Source organism: Molossus molossus, unplaced genomic scaffold (genome assembly GCF_014108415.1).
Source record: "Molossus molossus isolate mMolMol1 unplaced genomic scaffold, mMolMol1.p scaffold_m16_p_8, whole genome shotgun sequence".
In the NCBI taxonomy this organism is placed as follows: domain Eukaryota; kingdom Metazoa; phylum Chordata; class Mammalia; order Chiroptera; family Molossidae; genus Molossus; species Molossus molossus.
Window position 1 is genome coordinate 96,747,375 of NW_023425402.1, and position 27,059 is coordinate 96,774,433.

A 27,059-nucleotide genomic window follows, 5' to 3' on the forward strand; every position below is an offset into this window, starting at 1 on the left:
GCGCTTCACTCCTATCAACAGTTTCAGAAAATAATTACCCCCCCCCCAGGTTTATCTCCTTTCCTAGTACCTTTAAAAGTCTGTCATCCTCTTGCCACAGACATAGTCGTTGGCAAGAAGCTCTTTTTCAAACACCCAGTCCAAATCAATCCAAAACAAAGCCCGTCAATAAAGCAACAACAACAATATCGCAGCCCGCAGCTGGGAGTGTGTACCTCTTTAAAGGGTGAGAGCATAACCCCCGCTTTAAACACCGAATTTGACATAAAGGTTTCCTGCTGCTTCTTAGTCGTCAACATTTTTACTGTCCCAGCTGCAGGAGCAGCAGCTGCAGACTCGAGCAGGGCGATTGGGGTGGGAGAAATTTAGCTGTGGTCTGGGATTTTCGCAGAGGATAATTTAAGCCCCAGCTCCACTCCCGCGGAGGGGAGGGGCGGGGGTGAGGATGCGGTGGGCGTGCGCATGCTCAGCAGCCCCGCTCCGCGGAGGCCCAGCTGCCGCCACCGACGCGGCCGGCGCTGTAACCGCGGCTGCCGCTGCTGCTCCGGGCGGGCGTTGGTGCCGTGTGCCGAGCTCCTCGTCAGGCGAGAGGGAGCGGCCGGGCGGCGGCGGGCGGCGCCGGCGCCTGAGGAAGGCAGAAGAGCCTCTGAGGAAGCGAGGGCGGGCCGGTCCAGCGGCGGACGAGCGAGGCGGAGCGAGGCGGAGAGCGCGGGGACCCACCCGGGCGCCCTGCGTGCGATGCCGGGCGGGCAGCGGCGCTGAGCGACGGGGAGGCCGAGCGGCCGCCGCGGACGGACAGCCAGCGACCCCGGGCGGAGGAGGAGCGGCAGCAGCGGGAGGCAGCGCCGAGGGACTGCGGGGCCGGGGCGGGCGAGGAGCAGCGGGGCCGCGGGCCATGGACGCGGCGGCGGCGTCGGGGGCGAGCCGGGGCGGCGGCGCGGCGCAGAGTCAGCCCGCGGCCAGGTGAGGCTGGGCAGCGGGCTCCGGGCGCCGCCGCCACTGCTGTGCCGCCGGGCCGCGGAGCGAGGCGGCGGCGGCGGCGGCTGAAGCGGCGCCACAGCAGCCGCGGCGGCCTCGCAGGAAGAGGGGTCGCCGCCCGGGGTTCTGGGGGCCGCCGCGCTCTCGTCGCCGCAGTATTTCCTGTTTGGATTATCTTTTGCTTCTCCCCAGCTGCCTCCTTCCTCTCACACTCCCACTCACCCCCCGCTCCTCCGGCTCCTCCGTCGAAGCTGCCCTCGGCCCGGGCTGGTTCCTCCCGCCCGCGGGCGCCCCGGCCGCCCCTCCCGGGCCGCAGGCGAGCCCCCCGGGACCATGAGGAAATTCAACATCAGGAAGGTGCTGGACGGCCTGACCTCGTCCTCGGCCTCGCAGCAGCCGCCGCCGCCGCAGCACACGCCGGGGACCCGGGAGCCCGAGATCCAGGAGACGCTCCAGTCCGAGCACTTCCAGCTCTGCAAGGTGAGCGAGCGCGCCGCCCGCGAATCGGGGGTCGTTGAGCCGGGCAACCCGGGCTAGACAGGGGAGCCCCGGGGAACCGCGCAAACGCTAGACGGCGAGGAGAGCACGCGCCCGTCCTCGGGAAACACTCGCTACTGGGTTAATTCGAGATTGATGCCACCCTACACCTTTCCGTGGATGTTTACCGCCCTTCTCCCGGGCAGCAGTCGTTCGGGGTGCTTTCACGTGATGATGCTGGTCTTCACTCGTGTTCGTAGTTGACAGCCCCAGCTCTCACAGTCAGGCGTTTGAGTAGAATTCACCAACTTCGGAGTTTCCCTGGGAAACTGTCTAGTGAATGTTGTTTATCCGAAAGCCAAACCTGTTCAGCGAGACATTTGCTCATCACTTTTCCCTTAGAATGTGGTGGGAGGCTGTAGGATAAGACATCTCGGGGTCCTCTGACGTTCGGGTGAAAAGTTAGCCCCGTGATTGTTTTGCCTGTGAAAGGCACAATTGCCACAGCGGTCGGTAATTCAGAAGGAATGATGCAGCGAATTAATTCAGCCGCTGCTCAGTGAGAAATACAAACTTGTCTTGGTGCTAATACCTGCCTTCCTCGTAAATACGGCGCGTTAGAGTCTTAAAAGTGTGTAGGAACACTTTTTTGGCCTTATTGCCCTAAAATGATTGAGAATTTAGTAGCAAGATGCAAAAATACGTATTCTGTTACGTTTGCAAAACGTCGGCATAGATGTTTGAGAATTGCTTTACTGAATCCTCGACTAGCTTATATGACAGCTTTTCTTTAGAAGTATTTGCATTAGCATCCAAATAAACTAATGGAGAAATTATCACACTTGAAATAAAACATGAATTGCATTTTTAAATGAATTTACAGTTTTTGACCACTAAGAACTTTAATAATTTGGTCTCTGACATAGTAGTATAGAGTACTAATAAGAAATTTTCTTATATAGAATGCGAATATTATGGAAAAGCAGAAATTAAAGTGTAATACTGGAATAGATTTTGTTTGTTTCAGTTATGTTTGTTTTTTAATGTAGATTTTGTAGTGTTTTGTTTTGTTTTTTACAGCAGTAAGTACTTGTATATGTGTTTTTCATCAGTTGTAATTGGTGCTAGATTCTAATGCCTTTATTGATTTTTCTGTTTTTAATTTTTGCTTGCTGCCTTGGTTGGTGTGATGTCACTTGCCCATCCCTAGACTGTTCGCCATGGATTTCCCTATCAACCCTCAGCCCTGGCCTTTGATCCTGTACAGAAGATCCTGGCAGTGGGAACTCAGTCTGGTGCTTTGAGGCTGTATCCTTTCATTTAATTTAATTTTGTAAACTTTTATGTATTCTCCCCAGTCTTTCTGTGTTGCTGATTAGTTCTCACTGTTTAATTCCAAAGAAATGATCTGGTAGATATGTGATATCATGTGGTGTTGGCTTTTCTCTAGATTATACATATATTCAGGTTATATATTGCTGCGATCTTTCTCAGTTCTCAGTTTATAGTAGCTAAACATGTATCCATCCACACACAGTTCTAAAGTCTTCCTGTCATTGCAAGGAGCTAGACATTTCTAAGGGGACATATATCTTCTTATACTAGTAGTCTATTGAATGGAACATGTTAAGGACCAGGTTTAAAGACAGTAACACAAGCTACATTTTAATTGCTTTTTAAAAAATATGTGTGGTTGATGTTGAACTTATGACCTATTCTAATGAATTAGAGGTTAAATGTGACTGTTTCTGACTTGTCCATTTAGAAGAATCTTCAGAAGACAAATGTCTTAATTTTATGTAACTATTCAGATAGTTTGTTCTTTCCAGGAGTTTTAGAGCATTTTCTTAGCGTAATGAAAATAGATAAATGTGCTCTTTTGATATTTTTCTTTTGTAGTATACATTTTTTATGTATATATAAAAACTGTTAGGTTAGCAGCATTCTTAAGTATTTGTATAGAAAATTATTTTCTTCTGGTTATACATGAACTATAGTAGAAGTTTGGTTATAGTGTATTTTCCTAACACTTAGTCTTTGAGATAATTGTTTTAGTCTGAACAATGCAGAATATCTCTCATTTTCTCTTTTAAATGATTTAACTTAAAATTGTGTTTGCTTATACTATGGCATTAAACCATGTTAACCTAAAAACCCTTATTTTTAAACTGAAACGTAAGATTTTTTTAAAAGAAAATTTTGTGTTTGGTCATCTGTAGGATATCTGCTTCCTACATATTACTGAAGTAATATTTTGGTAATAGATACAAAATCACTAGACATTACTATTATGAAAAACAAACAGGGGAGGAGGAGCGCTTTATCCCTCACATCTGGTTCCTGATAAGGGGCAGGGGAACCTGCATATGAGTAAATATATGCCTTGCTTTTTCCTTATCCTTTTTTAAAATCTTCATTTCAAAGAAGTACTATATATAGTATTAGGATAGGCCTCAAGTTTCATTTATATTAGTGTGAAATCTTCAAAGTGATCATAAAAGTGTTTTCAGATGGTCCATTTACTAAGGAAAGTTTACCATTCATAACAAGTAGTAGTAATGCACGCATACCTATTGAAGTGGTAAAGTCTGACCAGCCAAGATATGAACCTTGTTTGTCTAAAGGGCTCTTGCCCAAATACCTAGATAGTTGAGACTAAAATATTTTAGGCTTCAATTGTTCAGAGATTTTTAAACCCAATGATCAGTAAGAACCTTCTAGCTTAGGGTTGATGGGAATGAAGTTAATTTATGAAGTGGGGGTACTAAGTGTTCAGTAAAATTTCGTATAGTGACAAGAATAGTGTGCATTGTTGGATCTAGATGGATTGTTTAGACCAGAAGTAGATTTTTTTTTTTTTGGTTCCCAACAAAAGAATATCACTGGACTAAAAGAAAAGTGTTGAATTATAAATCAGTTATTTTTAGATTATTTTGCTTTTCTTTTAAACGGGTTGGATTTTTACTATTTTCCCAGTGCAGTCTCAATTTTCTCATGGTAACTAACTTTTTTTTTTTTTTAACAGCCAATCTGCCCCATTTGTAATTTAATATAATTATAAGTAAGTACCACCAGCAAGGCTGATTTTTATAAAACCAAGTATTTTTCTTAGATAAGACTTTTGCCCTAATGCATTTAAGTAATTAGCAAGTTGACACAAGGGAGGATTAAAAATGTTAGTCCTAAAGCTAATTGCCAAATTTAAAGTAAGGATCAAGTGTCCAAAATCATCACTTGTGCCTATACATATACTTTTGCCTATACATACTTTTAATAGTTAAATACTATATGAGTGTAAATAAATGTGTAGTTGTAGTTTACAGTTAGACTATATTTTTTTCAGAGCCTCTCTTACTGTATTTTGAATGAAGTCTGAAAGACTATTTACCAAATATATTTCTATTTTCCCTTTTTTGAGATTCATATGAATGTTCCAGAGTGGTAAATTGGTTTGTCTGCCAGTAATACCACCTAGTCATGCCTTCTGTTAAGTTTAAGTAACAGATCAGCTTATGAGCTTTATTTTATTATGGCCTTGACATATAGAAAATGACTAAGACCTTTTTATTTTAATCTAATTTCTGTACATGCATTTTTAGATGTGTTATTTTCTCTGTTCTTTATTTTCAAAGGTGGATAACTGAAATTTTAGTTTCTAATTTCACAACTTTACATTGATATAATATGCACACTTATTACAAATCAGTTCTATTGCTCTCACTTGTTTATATTTTTCTTTATTGAAGTTGGTTTTTTAGTTCTGGATTTATTTTATTCTCATATTAGATCCTTGTAGCCTGCAATATATTTGTCTTAAAAGATATCTTTAGAGCAGAAATATACCACTATGTAAAGTATTTTCTTTGCTTAATGGTGGAGCAGAAAGTAGGAGATGTATTCAGAAGTAGAATTGGGCTATTTGAATTTGAAATGCATATCTGATTTGATTAATAGAAGGTCTCCTTAAATGTTGGGGGAACAAAACTGTATTAATCTACTTTGAGGTAAAAAAAACAACAACAGATGAAGATATGTTATTTGTAGACAAGAATTAGTGAAAATCTGAATCCCTAATATCTAAGAATGAGACAAGATAAATTTAATGTATATGCTGCAGTAATATATAGCAAATGACTGATTATGTTATTTATAAACATGCTTTATGTTCAACCTTCTTGGCTTCTGGAGAGAATATGAGATTGGAATGTACTTAATTGATTTTATATAATACATCATATAGTAGTGATGTGATTTAATTATTTTAATTCTCTTTTTACCATGTAGAAACAAGTACAATTTGATTCTTATGAGTCATCTAGGGATCAAAACTATTAGGATACTAGGGAATAGAGTCAGTAGTACTTTAATAACTATATATGGTGTCAGATGGGTATGAGACTTGTTGAGGTGATCACCTGGTAAGTTATGTAAATACTATATCTCATCACTATGTTGTTGTACACCTGAGACTAATATAATGCGTCAACTGTAATTGAAAATCTTTTTTAAAATTTCTTAAACTATTGAAATAAAATAATCTAATTATCTATTCCCATATGGATAAGAGAAATGGCGGAGAGGTGGAGGACCTAACTGAGGAATGAAAGTGATTCTAGTAATACATCTTGTAGTTCATTTAATAAGCATATATTAAATGTTAACATTAGATTACAGATTGTGGCCTGAGTTCTGGTTCTTGTCTTATCACTAAAGAATTATGTGTTCTTGAGTTAGGCTTTTTTTTTTTTTTACTTTTAAAATGAAGGTGTTATATTAGATGATTTCTTAAGAAATAATTCTGTGATTTCAAGTAGCTCTATTATATTGGTCTATGTGAGTATTCAAAAGAAATGAATATGTAATTTTTACCTTCAAAAAGTTTCCAGTCCTAACTGTAGAATTAGACCTAGGTAAACATAATTGAAGTTAAATAATTATTTAGGGGTCTGCTGACATTGCACAAAGTTATATTACAGTTAAATTTATTGTATATGATGACATTTCTATACACTAATAGATAAGGATTCTGAATGGCAGAGAAGAAGGAATGGGAAAATTATTCTAGGCAAACAGTGTGGTCAAAAATAGAGAAAAGGGAATTATCAGAGTAATTTAGAGGAGTTCTGAGCGACTCCTTGGAATAGTGATCCTTATTGAGTTGAGGGGGGAAATGAGCCAGGTGGTAGAGAACCTGGAATGTTAACCTACATTATCTAGATGTTATTCAGTGAGGAATCGTAGTTATGTAAGGAGATGCTGACAGGAAACCTGATTTTTAGAATGATTAACGGGGCAGTGGTGTCATGGAGGAAAAGAGCAGATTAAGTGAAACTTCAAATGTAACTATTAACCCATTTAGGTAGTAAAATGGATATAAAACAGGGGTAGTAGAATGGGAACTAGAGAAGGACTTGATGACTCCTTTAGATAACATCTTAGAGGGGGTAAACTAAAGATAAAGTTTGAAAATATACAGAAGTAGTTACAAGACAGAAATGGAAAACTTGGTAAAGAGAGTGGCACAGTAATGTTTATAATGATGTCATTTTTTGTTTTTGTCATTATTGCCATTTTTTTGTTATTGCCATTTTAAGAAGGTAACCTAGAATACTTATTTTAGGATGAGAATTTGATAAGCTTGTATATTTGATTTCCTTTTGGGTGGGTCCTGATGATTTCCTTGATTTGTTACTGAACTGAACTAGTTTAAAGCCACTATTAGCTGTTTGGCTGTGTCCGTTTATTCTGGGTCATTGTCTCTCAATAGTTGTAGCATTTTGGGCTGGATTATTGTGTGGGTTTGTCCAGCACACTGCAGGCTATGTAATATCCCTGACTCCTACCAATTAAATGCCACGGTTGCCTCTGCTGTCAGTATGGCAACCCAAACTCCCCCACAAACTAACAGGAGTTCCTGGTTGAGAACCCCTGCACTTAGTGCAGATTCTTCACCAGTTAAAAAGGAGTAATAACCCTACCTAGCATCAGCATTTAATGCAATAATGTTATGTGTAGCTTTTAAGACTATGCAGGGATAGTTTTGGTGGATATTCATATGATATTGTTAATAATGCAATTTTTTCATGGTTTTAATTTTCAGATCCTTCATTTATTTCAGCAAATAATTGCAGAGAGGCATTGTGTTAGAAGACCTTAATTAATTAATTAATTAATTAATTTTCTTGCTACATGCCCCTAGTGGAAACTGAACCTGGGACTCTGGTCTGCAGGTCGACGCTCCAACCGCTGAGCCAAACTGGCCAAGGCTGATGCAGTTTTTGAGTAGAAGGTTTTAAAAAGTATTGTTTTTGTGTTAAAGTGTGTCTTAAAAATGATTGTGTTATTCTCAACCACAAATTTGCAAAATTTCTATTAAGATGTAATAAAATCATGTGAAAGTTTATTACACATATTAGATGATAAATGATTGTTTAATGATTTGCACTTGTAAGATAGCATTAGAACTTTTGAATGCTTATTAATTTTATTTTAGAAAACATAATTGAAATATTGGGAAAAAGATTTGGAAATAATGATTTTTGTTCCAAGTAGCTAAAAATGAAACAATTAATTTAGCTTGAATTTAGTCATATTTTTATCTAGTCTTCTTCCCCACTATCCTTTTTGTTCAGAGAAGAATTCTAGTCTTTGGAATTCTAGCTGTAGAGGAAAAACAAAGGCTACAATAGTTTTACTTCTCAACTCTTAGTTCTTCATTTAAGAGGACTTGGTATAAAAGGAAGAATGAGCCCTGGCCGGTTTGGCTCAGCGGTTAGAGCGTAGGCCTGCGGTCCTGAGAGACCGGGGTTCGGTTCCCGCTAAGGGCGCATGCCTCGGTTGTGGTTTGTCCCCGGCCCTGGTTGGTCGTGTGGGTGGCAGCCACTCGATGTGTCCCTTTCACATCGATGTTTCTCTCTCTCTGTTCCTTTCTCTCCCTCCCACTCTACCTGAACAAAGAGTGGAAAAGTGTCCTCGGGTGAGGATAAAAAATAAAAAAAATAAAAAGGAAGAATGAGTACAGTGTCAGCCATAGGTTGTGATTCTAAGCGTGGATTACTGCAAACAGGAGGGGAAGAATAGACACATTTACTTTAGAAACCACCAGAAATGATGTCTGTGTCGAAGCAGGTATTTTGCACTGAATTTCTTGAGGAGGGAAACAGTGTGTGATAGAATCTGAATGGAATGGAAAAGGGATATGTTAATCATTAGGGAATCAAGTCTGTGCTTGATAAGCCTTTCAGGTTTAAGTAAAATAAGTTTTTATTTCTGCTTGGTATTGTCTTTGTTTTTCAGTATAATTTGCTTTCAAAATTATGTAACCTGACATTACTATCTTGAAGGAAAAAGGTAAAGGAATTTTGGAAGAATTACTTTAACATTAGATGATTTGTGTTCTAGTCTTCAAACTAATTTTGGATAAGGGAAAAATCTGGGCTTTTGTTTCTTTTCCCGTAAAATGAGGAAATTGGGATGACTGATTTCCAAGAGTTCTAATAACTCTAAGGTCTAGAATTTATTTTTCTGTGAAGAATTTGGGTGTGTTCTGGACCATCTTGTCTAGAGTGGTCTTTTGATTGGTTGTTCTGAGTACCTGTTAAAGAGGATGAAGTATTGGACTCTTTCCCACTCTGAGTCCCTTTAGTTTGTATCTGTTGACTGAGTTAATAATCCAAGTCAGTAGATGCACAAGTATAAACCTTTGTTTACAAAAGGGACAGGAAAAAGTATGTGAAAAAACACTTAGCAATAGGTGGAAATTTTTATTACATCCTCAGAACAGTGCACTATTTAAAATTTATGAATTGTTTCTAGAATTTTCCATTTAATATTTTCAGACCACAGTGGACCGCGGTTAATGAAACCACGGAAAGTGAAGCCACAGATAAGGGTGTACTCTTGTTAAACAGATAAGGAAGGGCTCATTATAACAGGAAACTTGGAACATTTAAAAATACTATTAACAAAGTTTCCTTTCTTGCGTGTTAGTGGTCAGAATGTCAAATTAAAATGAAATTACTTTAATACTGGGTTCGTGCCCAGCCGGTGTAGCTCAGTGGATTGAGCATCATCCCATGGACTGAGAGGTCCTGGTTCTATTCGTGGTCAGGGCACATGCCCAGTTTGTAGGTTCAATCCTCAGTAGGGGGCGTGCAGTAAGTAGCCCATAGATGTATCTCTCTCATCCATGTTTTTCTCTTTCCCTTCCTTTCTCTCTAAAAAAATCAATAAAAACATATAAAAAAAATACCAGGATCCTAATCACTAGATTTTACTAATTTTTATGTAACAAATTTAGTATAGTAACTATCTTCCTTGAATTGCTGGTATTTAATTTCAGTGCTAAATTTGGTAATTGTATAGTAACTTGGAGTAGTAGTAACTGACAATGTGCATGTAAATAATTGGACTATGGAGGTGAATATCACTAAATAAAAGATAAAGGCAAATAAACACAACCAAAGCTTAACATCATGCATTCGCAGTGACACATTATTTACAAGAAGAAAATTGGTAATTGAGTGTCAGCATTGATCTGTAATGTTTAAATAAGAATTTCCTGTCCTGATTTGGCATGTTATTACCATCAGAAGGTATACTCGGTATCTTAGGACTGAAGATTAATGAAATGTTTTTGGTTTGACCTAAACAGATGTCCATCTGTTTAAGTAAGAATATAACAGAATGACTAGAGAAAAGAGCCTTTTACTATGCGCTACCTTTTATATATGAATGCCTTTTATTAAGGTAGGTTTTAAATCTAGTACTACAAAACTTTTTGAGGTGTAAAAAAAGTGATTGTTGATTTGACTTTTATGAAATAAACAGTTTATAAAACTAATCATAAAAGCCTGTTTATTAAAAGGTACTTGATACAGCTCTCTACCCTTAGTCACATGTGAAGTAAATTATTCTAAGGAGAAGAAATAGTATTTTTCTATTTAATTACTCAGACTTCTTTCTATAAAGATGTTCAGGCTTCTATGTAGTTATCTGGTATGTTGATTTGACCCTATTCCTATTTTTTATTTGCAGTGGGAAAAAAGAGAGACAGCGATCTTAATATATCATATTTTTTTAACATTTTTGAAGACTATCTAAAAGTTACCCACTTTTATTTATTTATTTATTTTTTTATCCTCACCCGAGGACATTTTTCCATTTTTTGTTCAGGTAGAGTGGGAGGGAGAGAGAGGAACAGAGAGAGAGGAGAGAAACATCGACGTGAAGGGACACTTCGAGTGGCTGCCACCCGCACGACCAACCAGGGCCGGGGACAAACTGCTACCGAGGTACGTGCCCTTAGCGGGAACCGAACCCGGGTCTCTCAGGACCGCAGGCCGACGCTCTAACCGCTGAGCCAAACCGGCCAGGGCTAAAAGTTATCCACTTTTAGATTTATCAATTCCAATTGCTTTAATCTCATTTTCTTGTGTTTCATTTGGATAATGAAATTTTGGATAATAGTTCTATTTACTGTGTAGTTTTTGTTTTGTTTTTTTTTTTTCTTTTCTTTTTGGGCTGTGGATGGAAGGTAGGCTGAGAGGAGAGGTAGGGGTAAGAACTGTTGATACAGTTTACTCCTCATTACTTGGTGTTCCACAATAGGCCATGACTTTAGTGTTTTTCTTTTTTTATCCTTACCCGAGGACATTTTTCCATTTTTTGTTCAGATAGAGTGGGAGGGAGAGAGAGGAAGAGAGAGAGAGAGAGATAAACATCGAGTGGCTGCCACCCGCATGACCAACCAGGGCCAGGAACAAACTGCAACTGAGGTACATGCCCTTAGCGGGAATCAAACCCGGGTCTCTCTGGACCGCAGGCTGACGCTCTAACTGCTGAGCCAAACCGGCCAGGGCAGAGAATGCACCTTTATCTTTAAAAGTAAGCATTTTATCAAAATATTGTGATTTCTTAAATGTTTGCAAATATTGATAAAACAATTCATTTTTATTTGTAGAAGAAAACGGCCTGAAAAATAATGTATTTAAAAAAAACTCATAAAGCTCCTAGAAACAAATTCAAGTGCATGGTTACTTTCTTCAGAGTCACATATATTGCATTTCCCCTTTGGAAAGAATGTGCATGGTACTGTAATTGGAAACTGAACTTATATCCACTTTGAAAAATTTTTATAGTTGGTCACTGTATCATTTTCCAGTAGCAGTAAATATAGATAGAATTTTATTTAGTAAATAAGGCTAATTTCGACTTTATTCAATTTCTCCAACTAGTGTTAGCCATTTTGGAAGCTGTTATATAAGACAGATAAATGAAAGATGACGTGTTGAACATATCTCTTTATATTTATTGGTGCTATGATTTGAAAAATAAGCTTGATCTACAACAACTTAGATTCCTTTAAAATGGGGGAGAATGTAAAGGCTTTTATCTAAAAATAGCTGATATTTTTGTTTTTATAATCATCTTCACTAGAAAATTAAGATTTGCTTAAAAACATGGTATTTGCAAAATATACAGTCTTCGTAATTATTGTTAAATGCCAAGGTTTTGCTTTTTAAATTAGGGATATTTTTATAATAGTTTTTGCTCATGTTTTTCTTTCAGCAAATGCTATCTAGAACTTTGACGTTTTTCCAGGTGAGGTTGTCTATTGAAGTTATTAATCCTATCCTTTCTTGAAAGTACATAATCTTTTCTTGTAGAAGCAGTACTTCTGGTTTTTCCCAGCAGTACTCTGCCAAAGGTGACTATAGTGGCATCAGCTATTGCAGTGCTTCTGCTAAATTGCTTTCCTTTTGTATATTTTTTCTTTTTTTGCCTTTTGAAAGGGAGAGAAAGGGTTGAAATAGATTTTTCCATCTATTCAGTCTTTGTACTCTATTTTTCATAATGTGTTGTATTTTTCTTTTAAAATTATCTTTATCATACTTGAGAAAATAGCTTAGCCATTAAGCATCTGAGAGTGGATACTGGGAGAAAAGATTGTTTTTACTTGATATGTGAGAATGTATATTCCTTCTTGTATTTTTAACCCAGACCACTATTATTTGTGACTGAATTTCATGGTAGACTGAGCAAGTGGTTCATTTAAAAGTATATTTATACATCAAAAGCCTTTCTAAAGAACTGCCTGCAATAAATGTAATTCATTTTGATCCCTTTAGTCCTAATCCTAATTCCAAAATAGTAAGTAATAAGAATGAATATTTTTCAACCACTGTTAATTTGTTTATAAATAATTTTAAAATCTTACTCAAAATAATAGTGGAAGAGGTAACTAGAGGCTTATTTCAACCCAGTTAATACTATAATGATGTGTCAGTCTAGAAGCTACAATTACTTTTTTGTTTTCGATGTTCATTTGATATGAAAAGAGAGCAGTTGATTGACATAATTTTTTAAATACAATTGGGCATTTACTGTTGAATGTAAAAACTGTGTTGAGTTAAGGAAATTTTATATGTTGACCTATGCATCTTTCATGGTTAATTTTAGCATTTTGTTAACATTTTTACTGCAGAAATAGTACATGTTATAGTTTTGCTTAAGTAGCATACTGGTAGAATGTTAGAATTGTGAGTCAGCACTAAAAATTAAGTATGTCCACAGCTAGCTTTATTTCTTAATCTATTAATTTTCTAATGAACTTTATTTTTTAGAGCAGTTTTGAGTTCATAGCACAATTGAGTGGAAGCTGCAGCCATTTCCCATATACCCCTGTCCCCACTTGACATAGCTTTCCCCATTATTATTCCCCACTAGAGCGGTACATTTGTTACAATTGATGAAACTACATTGACATGTGATAATCTTTCAAAGCTCATCATTTACATTAGGGTTCACTCTTGGTTTATATTTTGTGGGTTTTGACAAATGTATAACAACATGTATGCACCATTGTAGGTGTCATACAGAATAGTTTCATTGCCTAAAAAACCTCTGTGTTCCACCTGTTCATTACTTCCTCCTCCCTAACTTGTAGTAACCACTGATTGTTTCACTGTCTTCGTAATTTTGTCTTTTTTACAGTGTCATATAGTTGAAATCATATAGTGTATAGACTCTTCCAACTGGCTTCTTTCACATAGTAATATGCGTTTAAGTTTCCTGTGGATTTTTTTTTATGGCGGATAGCTTATTTCTTTTTAGTGCTAAGTAATATTCCATTGTCTGGATATACCACAATTTATTTGTTCATTCACCTATTGAAGGACATGTTGATTGTTTCCAAGTTTTGACAGTTATGAAAAATGTGGCTATAAACATCTTTGTGCAGGTTTCTGTGTGGATAGGTTTTCATCTCCTTTAGGTAAATATCAAACAGTATGATTACTAGATTGTACACTAAGAGTATATTTAGTTTTGTAAAAAACTGCCAAGTTGTCTTCTAAAGTAGCCATACCATTTTGCATTCCTTGAGCAGTGAACAAGGAGTTCCTATTACTGCACATCACCATCAGCATTTGGTGTTACCAGTTCTGGATTTTGGCTATTTTAATAGTTTTGTAGTGGTCTCTCCTTGTTGTTTTAATTTACATGTTTGCCAATGACATATGATGTAGAACATCTTTTCATATGCCTATTTACCATTTGTATATCTTCTTTGGTGAGGTGTCAAGGTCTGTGGCCCATTTTTTAATTGGATTGTTTTCTCATTGTTGAGTTTTAAGGGTTCTTTATATATTTTGGATAACAGTTCTTTATTAGATGTGTCTTTTACAAATATTTTTTTCAAAGTCTGTGGCTTGTCTTCTCATTCTCTTAACGTTTTGTTTTGCAGAACAGAAGTTTTAAATATTGTCCAGCTTATCAATAAATGTTTTCATGGATGGTGGCTTTGGTATTGTATCTAAAAAGGCATTGCCATAACCAAGGTCATTTAGGTATTCTATGTTATCTTGTAGGAGTTTTATATGACATTTAGGTCTAAGATCCAATTTTGAGTTAAATATTTTGAAGGGTGTATGGTCTGTGTCTAGATTCATTTTTGGTTGTAAAGTGTCGGGGGAGAGGGATGTTATATTGTCTTATAATTAGGTTGTATTCTTTTAGTGAGCCTGTGAACTTCACAAGTGCTTCTGTCTTTCCTGTCCCTCCCCACAAATGAGTTAGGATGGCTAGAATAAGTTGGAATTGGGTATTTCTATTCCACAAGGTTAGTTAGGTGCTGATAGATCCCCAGCAGTTTAGGCTGTGGTTAGTTTCTCCTGAGGCCAGACCTTATAAAGAACAAAATGCTTCAGTGTATTTAAAAATGGTTGCTTTACTCCTCCCCCTGCTGGAAGCAGGAGGGGATTTTTCTCAGATGAATATTCACTGTGAGAACTTATTTGGAGTTCATGCTGGTAAAACTCAGTAAAATATGGGCCCCCTGGAGTTTCTGACTCTCAGTTTTTTCTACTTTAAGCCTCCAGCATTAATTTACCGTTTAGATTTTCCTACCTAGGTACTGATTCCTGTAGAGGTATCTGCTGGTTGGTTTATTTTGGTAAGCTGTGAGTCTCTATATTGGATTGTTTCTAACTTTGGGGGCAATGATTTGCTCTGTGACCTCACTTATGGATCTAAGAATAGTTGCAGATTTTTAGTTTGTTCTGCTTTTTACCTGTTGTTAGAATGGAATGGCAGCTTACAAATTTTTTATGTGCTGGACCAGAAACCAGAAGTCTATATTAATTTTTATAGCTAAAAAATCTTCAAAAAGAGATATAAAAATTGATTATTGTCAGGTAAGTGAAACTATAGAATAGGGGTACTCAACAATAAACGTGTAAAAAATTGTTATTTGATGAAGGCTTTGTATTTCAAATACATTCATAGATCATAAAATACATAATGAAATATTCTTCACTGTGAAATTTTGGTAATGATTTAATAACATCGTATTACTATTAGGTTAATTAGAAGCTAGTTCACATAGAAGTAGCAAATTATTAGAAGTTTGGAAAGCAAAACCTGTGATGAGATATTAAGATTCATGATTATTCTATTTGAAGAAAATCAGAGAAATTATTATATATATATATAAATATATTTTATGGAAGATAATGCTTAATTATTCTTATGCCTGTAAGGTTTTATTCTCAGCCATGGCTATACATTAGAATAATTTGTGGAGCTGAAAGACTCAAAACATGCAAATAATGCCCAAACATATGCTTGGATTTCTTCTCTAGATATTCTGATTTAGTGAGTTTGGCGTGGGGCTTGACATCTGTAATTTTTTTTATCTTAAATCTTTATGGATACTTATAGTGTAGAACCAGGATTGAGAAATACTAGTTAAATATTCAGTAGGCAGGTTAGCAGTATTCTTAGTGTGGCAGATGGTAAATAATAAACATGTTTAATACAGTTTGTGCAGAGAGGGTACCATTTAAAGTAATAATAACATCTTGAGATTTGTGGTATAAGCATAAGGAAATAAGCTGATACTATGCTCTGCCATTACCTTTGGAGACAAGGCAGTAAAAATGATGTATGAAATACAGTGTATGAGGATGGAAAGAAACAGAAGTTACAGGATTGAGTTATGGTGTGTCCCTCCCCCAGCAGTGTATCTGTTGCTGGATGTGAGAACCAGCAATAAAAAAATGACCATTTGTAGTCTAATTATAAGGTTGAAAAGTCTAGTTTTAAACTTCTAGGTGATTTTCACAGCTGACCAGGTAAAGGAAGCAGGTGAGATTTCACATATGAGAAAACTACTGTGCACATACATTGTCTTAGTTATCATAGATCATTTTCCATTTTTTCCTGGTAATCTTCTTTAGCTATTGTATTTTTTTTAACAGGTTATATTATCTAGAGTAGGATAAATGAGTTGGTCTGATGCTACCCTATCCTCTTTTTATTTTAAGAGTGCTTTCATCAGTATTCCTTTTTTTTTTATTTTCTGTTACCTTTTTTATGTTAGTATAGTTGGTATACAATATATTAATTATATTAGTTCTAGGTGTACAATATAGTAATCATATTTTTATACCTCACAGTGTGATCACTCCACTAATTCTTTTTTATTTTAATTTTTTTTTCTTTATTGATTTTAGAGAGAGCAAGGGAGAGGGAAAAATAGAAACATCGATGAGAGAGAACATTGATTGGCTGCCTCCTGCGTGCCCCGCACTGGGGATTTGGCCCACAATCTGGGCATATGCCCTGACCGAGAATCAAACCAATGACCTCTTGGTGCATAGGTCAGTACTCAATCATTGAGCCACACTGGTTGGGCCACTCCACTAATTTGAAAAGATATGAACCCTTGTGTTCATTGCAGGATTATTTATAATAGCCAACATAGGGCAGCAACCTGGTGTCCATCAATAGAGTAGTAGATAAATTTGTACTGTGACACATCTGTATTCTTTGACCACATCATGGTATTCAGATTTTAACTTTGATATCGAAAAGTAATCACATTATGGTTAAATCTCCAAAAGACTTAGGCCATTAAAAATAAAAGTCATCCACTGACCTTTTATTCACAGTCTTAAGTCAGTTCGGAGTAGCAACACCTTGCAGGCTTATTAGAATATTAAAGAGATGTTACTTACCCTGTTTGCTGAAACTATAAGAATGTTCTAAAAGAAATAGTAACAGAAGTTTTTAGGGTTTCAAGGGATTAAAATTATGCTTTAGAGTTTACTTTTTTCTTTTTTTAACTGCAGCATGGTAGAACAATTTATCCTTAATAGTCTTTCTTGGTTTAATATCAGAGTGTCTGCTCAAAGAAAGTTACTTTCACAGAATAGGATATAGTTAAATGTATAATACTGTTGGATAATTTATTAGTCACTGAGTTATCCATATTTTCATCTTTAAACTTTGCAGGATATAAATATATTTTCAGAAACTGCACAGGATATCAAAGTTCTTCAGGTTTTCCATTTTATATATACTTCAATCTTCCATTTATAGGTTGGAAAATTGAAGAATATGTCCCTTCTGTAGAGGTTGGAATAATGTCAATGCTTTGCCTTTTTCCTTGTTGACAGAAATTGAACAGATTCTTTGATAAAATATGTAATCTTTAAAAAAAAATTTTTTTCATCCTCACCCGAGGACATTTTTGCATTTATCTTCAGATAGAGCAGGAGGGAGAGAGGAAAGGAGAGAGAGAAACATCAGTGTGAGAGAGACACATCTAGTGGTTGCCACCCACACGACCCCAACTGGGGGCCGGGGACAAACTGCAACCGACTACATGCCCTGAGCGGGAACCAAACCTGGAACTCTCTGGTCTGCAGGCTAACGCTCTAACTGCTGAGCCAAACTGGTCAGGGCTACAATCTTTAAAAATTTTAATAATTTGTAAAAAGGTAAAATATCTGTAACAAAAAAATAAATAAATAAACAGAAAAAAAAAAAATTTCATAATTTACTAAGTATCCACCAGTCTTGATATTATCTTTCCTAAAAGTAAAGGTTGTCAAAATATGTGTATAATACACAATTGTAGTACAACAGTGAAAACTTTCCTAGGAACTGTACTTTTAGAACTTACCACTGCTGGGGTGCCATTGCCTGCTTATGCTATTTTTTTATTATACTTTTCTATGAACATTTGTGTAGACGTTTTGTGTGTGTTGTATGTTGTCTGTCTTCTTTATATATTCCTAGGAGTGGAATTGCTGAGTCATATGGTAGCTCTATGTTTAAGGTAGAGGAATTACCAATCTGTTTTCTAAAGCGGCTGTATTATTTTATAGTCCTACCAACAATAATTAAGGGTTGTAATTTCTCTACATCACCACCAACCTTTGATATTGTCTGTCTTTTTTATTATAGCCATACTAGAGGGTGTGAAGTGGTGTTTTATTGTGGTTTTTATTCACATATCTTTTTTTTATCCTCACCCGAAGACATTTTTTTTCTTTTATCTTCAGATAGAGCAGGAGGGAGAGAGGGAGGAAGAGAGAGAAAAACATCAATGTGAGAGATACAAATCGACTGACTGCCACCCACATGACCCCAACTGGGACCGGGGACAGACTGCAACCGAGGTACATGCCCTTCGAGGGAACCAAACTCAGGACTTTCCGGTCCGCGGCCTGATGCTCTAACTGCTGAGCCAAACTGGCCAGGGCTATTCACATATCTTTAATGAATAATTGTGGCAGAAATTCCGTTTGTGGGAAGAGCCAGACTGCATGCACTTGGAGGATTAGAAAATGACTGTTTAATGTTCACTGGTGCTGAGTCACCTCCAAAGGCTGAGCCCCAAGCCCGGGTTCCAGCCGCCTTTTATGCATGATAAGCATCTGGACATTTGGGGGCTTTTTAGTTCTGTAGTTTTTAGGTGGTTGGCAGATATAAGGGAATTACAAAAGCTGGGGTGGGGGGGGGTCTCTGCACTGCATAAGGGGCTGCACCTGGCTTGCCTTCTCATTATGATGCTAAGCATCTTTTCATGTATTTTTTTTGCTATGTGCATATCTTCTTTCAAGAAATGTCTATTCATTTTTTTATTCATATCCTTTCCCCGTTTTTAAAATTGGATTGTCTTTTTGTTGTTCAGTTGTAAAAGTTCTTAGTAGACATTAAATCCTTATCAGATATATGTTTCATAAATATTTTCTATGTACTGTCTTTTTTTTTTTATCCTCACCGGAGGACATTTTTCCATTTTTTGTTCAGATAGAGTGGGAGGGAGAGAGAGAGAGAGAGAGAAACATCGACGTGAAAGGGACACATCGAGTGGCTGCCTCCTGCACGACCCAACCAGGGCCGGGGACAAACCGCAACCAAGATACGTGCCCTTAGTGGGAACAGAACCTGGGTCTCTCTGGACCACAGGCCGACACTCTAACCGCTGAGCCAAACCGTCCAGGGCCGTGTATTGTCTTAACTTTCTTGATGGTATCCTTTGTAGCACAAACCTTTTTAATTTTGATGAAGTCTAATTTATTAATTTATCTAGTTTTTCTTTTGTTGCTTATGCTTTTGGTGTTTTATCTAAGAAACCATGACATTATCTGACGTCACTAAGATTTACTTTTAGGTTTACTTCTAAGAGTTTTATAGTTTTAGCTCTTAAATCTGTTCCATTTTGAGCTAATATTTGTATATAGTGTGAGCTAGGGTTCAGAATTATTCTTTTTTCATGTGGATATCCAGTTGCTCAGCACCATTTGTTGAAAACACTGTTCTTCTCTATTGAGTTGTCTTGAAATCATTGTCAAAGTCACAGCTGCTCATTGTTAGTCAACTGATCATAAATGATTCCCAGTTCATTTCATTGATATTATCTATCTAGCCTTAATGCTAATACTGCACTGTCTTGATTATCATAACATTGTAGTAAGTTTTGAAATTGAGGAAGTGTGAGTACTGCAAGTTTGTTCTTTGTCAAGATTATTTTTGCTATCACTTGTCTTTCCATATGAATTTTAGGGTCAGCTTGTCAGATTCTGAAAACAGCTGGGATTCTGATAAGAGATTGCCTTAAGTTTGTAGATCACTTTGGTGAATATTGCCATCTTCACAATATTAAGTCTTTTGTTTCACGAATATGGGGTGACTTTCCATTTACTTAGGTGGTTTTTCGATAATGTTTTGTAGTTTTCAATGTACAATTCTTGCATTTTTTTATATAAATTTATACCTAAGTATTTTGTTTCTTGTAATGTTGTTGTACATTCACTTTTCAGATTGTTTATTACCAGTGTATAGAAGTACAATTGATTTTTGTATATTGATCTTGTGTTGTGCAAAGTTTACTGAACTCATTTATTTGTTCTAATAGTTTTTAAGTGGGTTTCTTAGAATTTTCCATATACAAGATCATATCATCTATAAATAGAGATATTACTTCTTTTTTCAAGTCTGGACACTTTGTACTTCTTGCCTGTTTCCCCTGGCTGGAACATCCTGTATAATGCTGAATAGAAGTGGGGAGAGTGGACACTCCTGTTTTTCCTGAGCTTAGCAGGAAAGCATTCAGTCTTTCAGCATTCAGTGTGATGTTCGCTGTGGGTACTCTTAGCTGCCCTTTGTCAGGTTGAAGAAATACCCTCCTTTCTCATTGACTGTTTTATCATGAAATGGTGATGTATTTTGTCAGAGACCTTTTCTATGTCCATTGAGCTGATCATGTGGTTTTTGTCCTTTATTCTAGTAATATATTATTTGATTCATGAGCTTTATGAGCATAGGGTTGTTTACTCATTTTAATGTCCTATTTAATTTGCTAAGAACTGATCATTTTATACATGAAGACTTTGTAAGGAGGCTGTCTCAAAATTTCAATTAGAATGAGAATATAATATTCTGCAGGGCCAAAGTGCTTCATTAGTAATATTAATAGGTATTTACTATCATAACTAATATGAAAAATGAGTCTAGGAAAAAATTTTAATTGGCATATTGTTTATGTCTAATTGGTTTTATGGTGTTTACTTGCTACTAAAGTTTACATTTAGTCTAGTGTGATACTATTAGACTAATCTACCTTTATTATATATGAGGTACAAAATACTGATTGTACATGCCTCCTATTATTTATTTATTTTTATTACAGATGTTTCTCTTTTTTCCCCCATTGACACCCTCCTCCCAGCCCCCTCCCCACCCCCCGCATTGTCTATGTCCTTGTTTACACATACAAGCCTATAAATTCTGTGGTTCATCTCTACCTTCCCCCCACATCCGCCTCTACTGAGGTTTGTCAGTCTGCACCTCACTTCCAAGTCTCTGGGTCTATTTTGTTTCTCGGCTTGTTTTGTTCATTATATTCCACAAATAAGTGAGATCATGTGATATTTGTCTTTCTCTGACTGGCTTGTTTCTCTTAGGATAATACTCTCAAGGTCCTTCCATGTCGTCTCAAAGGATAAGAGATCTTTCTTTCTTACGGCTGCATAGAATTCCACCTCCTGTAGTTTTATTCTTCAATTTTAAAATAACTTAAAGTTAAGTTAGGAAATGACGTGTACATGTGAAAATTGAAAATTGGCTCTTTTGTGTTTGTGTGTGTGTGTGTGTGTGCGCGTGCGCACACACACACACACACACACACACACACACACACAGTATGGTTTGGTGATAATATGTTCTGGAGTTAGACTGCCTGGGTTCAAACCTCAACTTCTTGTGAAGTAGCTGTATGGCTTTGGGCAAATTACTTACCTGTTGTAGATGAGTGTTCTCATTTGTAAAAACAGCTTATAATAGAGGTACCATTGTGAGGTAATACATGTTGAATAAATCTTAACTGCTAGGATGATATACTTAAAAGCCTCCTAATTCCTTCTTTCTACCTTTCCAGCTACCCACCTCCAAGAGAGAGAACCATTTAAGCAATTGGATGGATGCTTATTTCGAATTTGAATTTGATGATACAGTATTACAAGAGATTTTACTTACTCTGGTCTTTGTTTCTGCTTATCAGTCCTGCATTCCTCTTCTTGATATTCTTGATTGCTAGTTTCATTATTTTTTTTTCCCCGTTAAATATTTCTTTTCTCTGTATTGCTTACTTAGAGGGTAGTGTCTAAATATAAAGGCTTGCATTCAGAGACCTTACTACTAACCTGTTTTAGCCTTGCTCTGCAGCTCTTTAGGAGTTACGATGGTGATTGGGCAAAAACCATGAGTATAGCTGTGTAGGAAATACCTGGCATGTGTCATGGGTCAGATAAATTAATTACTCCAGAGACAAAGTTGCCTAGTAGGATTAAGTAGATCTCATATCTTTTGTATGTGAGCAGTAGGAAATTTCAGAGTAAAGGTATCTAAGATAGAAAGATTACACCACTTTTTAAAGAATGCATTGGAGTTCAGATTTAGAAGGGAAGCTGCATTGACATCGAGAAATATTTGGTTGCCCTTACAATTTTGGTTTTGCCTTGTAATTGATTCATGCCTATATTAAAGAACAGACATCAGAATAATAAATGAATATTTCTCCATTTAACAAAATATCTTTGCAGAATTGCTCAATATGTACTCTTTCCTTTTGAGTTTTTTTCATTTTAATTTCAGATCATTTATATTCTCATTTCATTGTGAACATAACCACAATAAATGGGAATAACTTAGGCAGAGTTTGATCATTACAGTGTTTGATCATTTTCTAATAAAACTGTTAACTCAGTAAAGTCAGTATCAGAAAGATGTAAGAAGCAATAATCATTATAGGTATGAAAGGATATGAATATTTGCATCTATGAATACTGTTTTGTCATCTAATATATTCAGAGTTGATACTTTCTTACATTATAATATATCCATTGTATGATAGTGTTAGTTTTTGTTAAAGTAATGAATACATTGTGTTAATGATAATGGCCATCATTTGGTGAGTGCACTCTATGTAGTTGTAATTCTTACCACAGTTCTTCAAACCGGACTAGATAGGTATCTGCATATTATGAAGGAGAAAGTTGAGAGGTGTAATAATTCTCCTCAGGTTAAGCAAGTATGGTGGAGCTGGCGTATGAACTGACTTGAAAGTAGAGGTCTTAATTCTTACTGCCTCAGATGTTTTTGTGGCACCTGAACAACAACAAAATACCTACCCAGGCTTCTTCTCAGACTATTTGGGCTTAGTAAATTTGCAGTAGAGCTGAAATTTTGATATACTGCAAGGACTGAGAAGTACTTGCTCGGAAGTTTGTATTCTTTCCATACCAATATCACTTGATTATATATAAGCAGCATTAGTTCTTTAAAATTTAATTTTACACTTTCTGTTGTTACAAAGTAACAATTTATTATGATGTCTTTCTTCTAATCCATAGGGTTTTTTTAGTGTTAGGACTCTTCAGGGGGACTACAGCATAGTATCTTATCCAAAAGAAAAGGGAAACAAATCAGTAGTAACCTTGAGAAAAATCACTTCTTTGAGCATCAAAATTATCATTTGTAAAATCAGGTTGGGGTAAAAGTAGGTTTACAGTTGTGAGTATGTAAAATAGAGTTTATTTTTGTATTATTGTTTATTAATTATTATATAATTTTCCACACAACTGTAAACCTACTTTTGCCCCACCCTGTCTGGAATATAACTACCTTTCACAGTTACAGTCAGGATTAAGTACAATTACATAGTTAAGACACAGTATCTGAAACTTAGCAGGTATTCAGTAAGTAGGTCTTTTTTTTTTTTTAATCCTCACCTGAGGATATTTTTCTACTTATTTTCAGAGTGAGGGAGAGAGAGAGAGAGAGAAACATCAATGTGAGAGAGACACATCAGTTGGTTGCCTCCTGCACGACCCCAACCAGGGCTGGGGATGAACCGCAGCCAAGGTGTGTGCCCTTGGCCAAAATCAAACCCCACGACTCCTTGGTCTGCAAGCTGATGCTCTAACCACTGAGAAAAACCAGCCAGGGCCAGTAAGTAGTTCTTAAGTTAAAATATATTTATCATCTTAGCTAAAAATAAAATGACTATTAATATTAATGTCATAAAAAAATACAGTTTTGTCTGAAATAGTGCCATACGTAGAGTAAGAATACAACTTTTCTTGACCTCCATGTAATTGGGTTTCTGGAGTTTATGGACACTTTTCATTTTCTTTGAATAAAATATTGATTGATGCCCACAACATATAAAGTTGTAAGAATGGTAGGCTATTTCCCTGGAGGGTCAAATAAGTACAGCTGTTTGCTTGTTCTTTATTTAAGTTTTGTGTATTCCCAAATCTGTTTGTGTTTAGTATATCTGATATATTCAAGTAATTCACTTTAATAATATGTAAGTTGATGAAATATGAATGTAAAATGAACAATTTTTTAATATATAAATATCTTTAGTGAATACTTAAGAAAAACTTCATGAAGGTCAATCACCTAAAATTTCCTGTCTGATGCTATGTAGATACAATAAGAGTAGATGATTGGAAAAGAAATAATAAGACTATGTATGAATGCTGTATTTAGTTGCCAGTACCTTTAGAGTTCCATTTGAAAAATTAAATACAAATCATATACTAGAGTAGTTATTCAAGAAAAACAATCCTGAACTCTAGTTAATAGAGCTGCACTTAAAGAAAATGTCTTTGACTATATCATAAGATTAGCAAAATTATGATTTATGTAAAAAAATGTAAGGTAAGTAGGATTTTTAAGATTCTCCACTATAGCTCACATTTTTTATAAATGAGTTATCAATCCTGATCTAGTCATATGAGAGACGTTTTACACCATTCATATAAAATAGGAATTAAACAATGTGCTAATTGGTACCAGAAAGAATAATTTATCTGGAAAGATTTGAATTAGACTGACTTTACTGACTAAAATGACAAGGTCTTTGCTGTCATCTGAGAAAAGAAATGGATGAATAGAGATGAAGATATTTATTTTCTTGGCCTGCTAGGGTGTGATTTGGTACTACCAAGTGCCAATAGTAGCAATTTAAAATCTAGTGTCCTGTAGTTGCATTTGGGCATTTGGTGGAGCAAAAACACTACTATCGATAATGACAATAATAACTTCAAGGTGTTAAAGAGTAAGGTACTGTTGGCTAAACATACTCAATTAGTCTCTTTATAAAATAATAGAAGAGTTAATTGTTAGTAATAAAATATAAAAAAATTCAATGAATAGAACTATAAGCTAGAAATATTTCTAGAAGTCAAAATGGAGAGAAAACAGGAGTTAAATCTTTTTTTAATTTTTTTTTTCTTCATTGGTTTTAGTATATGTGCTGCCGAAGCGAGCACTCTTCATTGGTTTTAGAGAGAGGGAGAAAGTATGAAGGAAAGAGAGATAGAAACATCTATGAGGGAGAACATCGATTGGCTGCCTCCTGCATGTCCCCCACTGGGGACTGGGCCCACAACCTGGGCATGTGTCCTGACTAGGAATTGAACTGGTGACCTCTTGGTGCATAGGTTGATGCTCAACCACTGAGCCACACTGGCCGGACAGGAATTTAATCTTTGTTGCAATTATTTTTAATTAAGAAGAACCCTAGGACATGTGTTAATAGAATGTAAAAAATAGTCTACACACCTTAATGTGAATTTGTATAAAGAGGGCTGTTATTTTATGAAATTCTATCAAAAATTTTTTTTTTAAGTTAGCTTCTTACTTTCTGTTAATATTAACCACTGAAAAGTAGATTAGTATAAGAGCATATTAAAATGTCTAACTTCTTATTTCAAGTTTATGAAGGTTAAAAGCATATAACAATGCCTGGCATGTAATAAATTCTATAAGTGTTGGGTGTTTTTTGTTTTGTTTTGTTTTGTTTGTTCTTTACTCAGCATATCCTACGAAGAGTGAGAACTCTGAAGTCAGAAATCTTACTCAGATTCTATCTCTGCTACTTTCTAATTATGTGACTTGGCGCAAGTTACTTCATTTCTCTCTGCTTCAGTTTCTTACCTGTTTATATGGGATGAGATTACATATGCATTATATAACTTGTTTAATATAATGCCTAACAAGAAAATGCTGTGTGTTTGCTGCTGTTATATGTAGAGTCATAGAAATTTGCACTTTAATCTATACTGAAACCTATTATAAAAAATTGATACATACATTGATGACATAGCCTCATGCCACAATTACAAACATAATTATATGGCTTTTTATTATATTTTTAATGTAAACTATTTTAAGATGACATTACACGAATGAAAAATACCTGTAAAAGGATTATTTAAGAGCACTATTCCAAAATGACATTTGTCTGTTTTTCAGATTTGTTTGCTAACTTAGGCAAAATTGAATGCTCTGCCTTTATTCCTCTTTTTATTTTAAGTGAAAGAAAAAATTTAGACCAGAGGAAATATATTAAGTATATGTTATCTTGTTTCTGTATGTTGCTGTTTCTAATTTTTTAATACTGTCTTACTTCTTTTAGACCTGTAATCGTTGAGCATTCTGATTTTCAACAGAAACTACCAGCTCAGATTGATGTGTAATGAACCTAACACTGAATCTCGACTTCAATAAGTAGTGTGTATTGAATATCAAGTTATTGGTATATTTTAAGTCTATTATATAATTTACCAATTTCTATGAAAAGCACACACATACTATAAACTCCTTAATGGAATTAATGGCAGCTTTGGTCGTCCAGGAGTAGAATGTTATTGCCAACATGACAGTGGAGCTGCAGTAATCCAGCTCCAGTTCCTGATTAATGAGGTTAGTGAATTGCTTTAGTCTCTCTTAGTTATGTATGAAATAGGCCGTGTCTGGTCTTTCAGATTTCTTGCATTCATTCATATGTAAATATGTGAACAAAAACTATTTTCTTATAGGTAAGAGATAATAGTAATTCACTTTAAGACATCATTGTGAACACTTACATAAATAATGTAAGATGGTTTTTTTTTGCATTTATCTTCAGATAGAACGGGAGGGAGAGAGTGGGAGGAAGAGAGAGACACATCGATGTGAGAGAGACACATCGAGTGGCTGCCACCCACATGACCCCAACCTGGGCCAGGGACAAACTGCAACTGAGGTACGTGCCGTTAGTGGGAACCGAATCCAGAACTCTGGTCCATGGTCTGATGCTCTAACTGCTGAGCCAAACTGGCCAGGGTGATATTTCTCAAAACGGTTTTGCAAGTAGAATGGTATAAGGCAAATCTTTTTGGTACAGGGTGCAGCATTTAAATTTAATTTTAGTGTTATTGAAAATTATAAATAACAAAGTTTACTTCTCTAATGACTTG

The 27,059-nt window shown here is 36.3% G+C and overlaps 1 protein-coding gene across 5 annotated transcripts in view; it reads left to right on the plus strand.

Moving 5' to 3' along the window:
• Positions 1 to 1,120: 1,120 nt before the first annotated feature.
• STXBP5 (syntaxin binding protein 5) overlaps positions 1,121 to 27,059 on the plus strand; it is a 162,812-nt gene continuing 136,873 nt past the window's right edge. For 2 of the 5 annotated variants that reach the window (XM_036248364.1, XM_036248365.1), the window contains exons 1-3: positions 1,121 to 1,458; positions 2,666 to 2,763; positions 26,442 to 26,523. In XM_036248364.1, coding sequence (XP_036104257.1) covers positions 1,312 to 1,458; positions 2,666 to 2,763; positions 26,442 to 26,523 — 327 coding nt within the window. In that variant the 5' untranslated portion in view covers positions 1,121 to 1,311. Of the gene's footprint in view, positions 1,459 to 2,665; positions 2,764 to 12,022; positions 12,058 to 26,236; positions 26,332 to 26,441; positions 26,524 to 27,059 lie in introns of those variants that run through there. The other 3 variants (XM_036248366.1, XM_036248368.1, XM_036248367.1) reach the window with 3 other exon arrangements.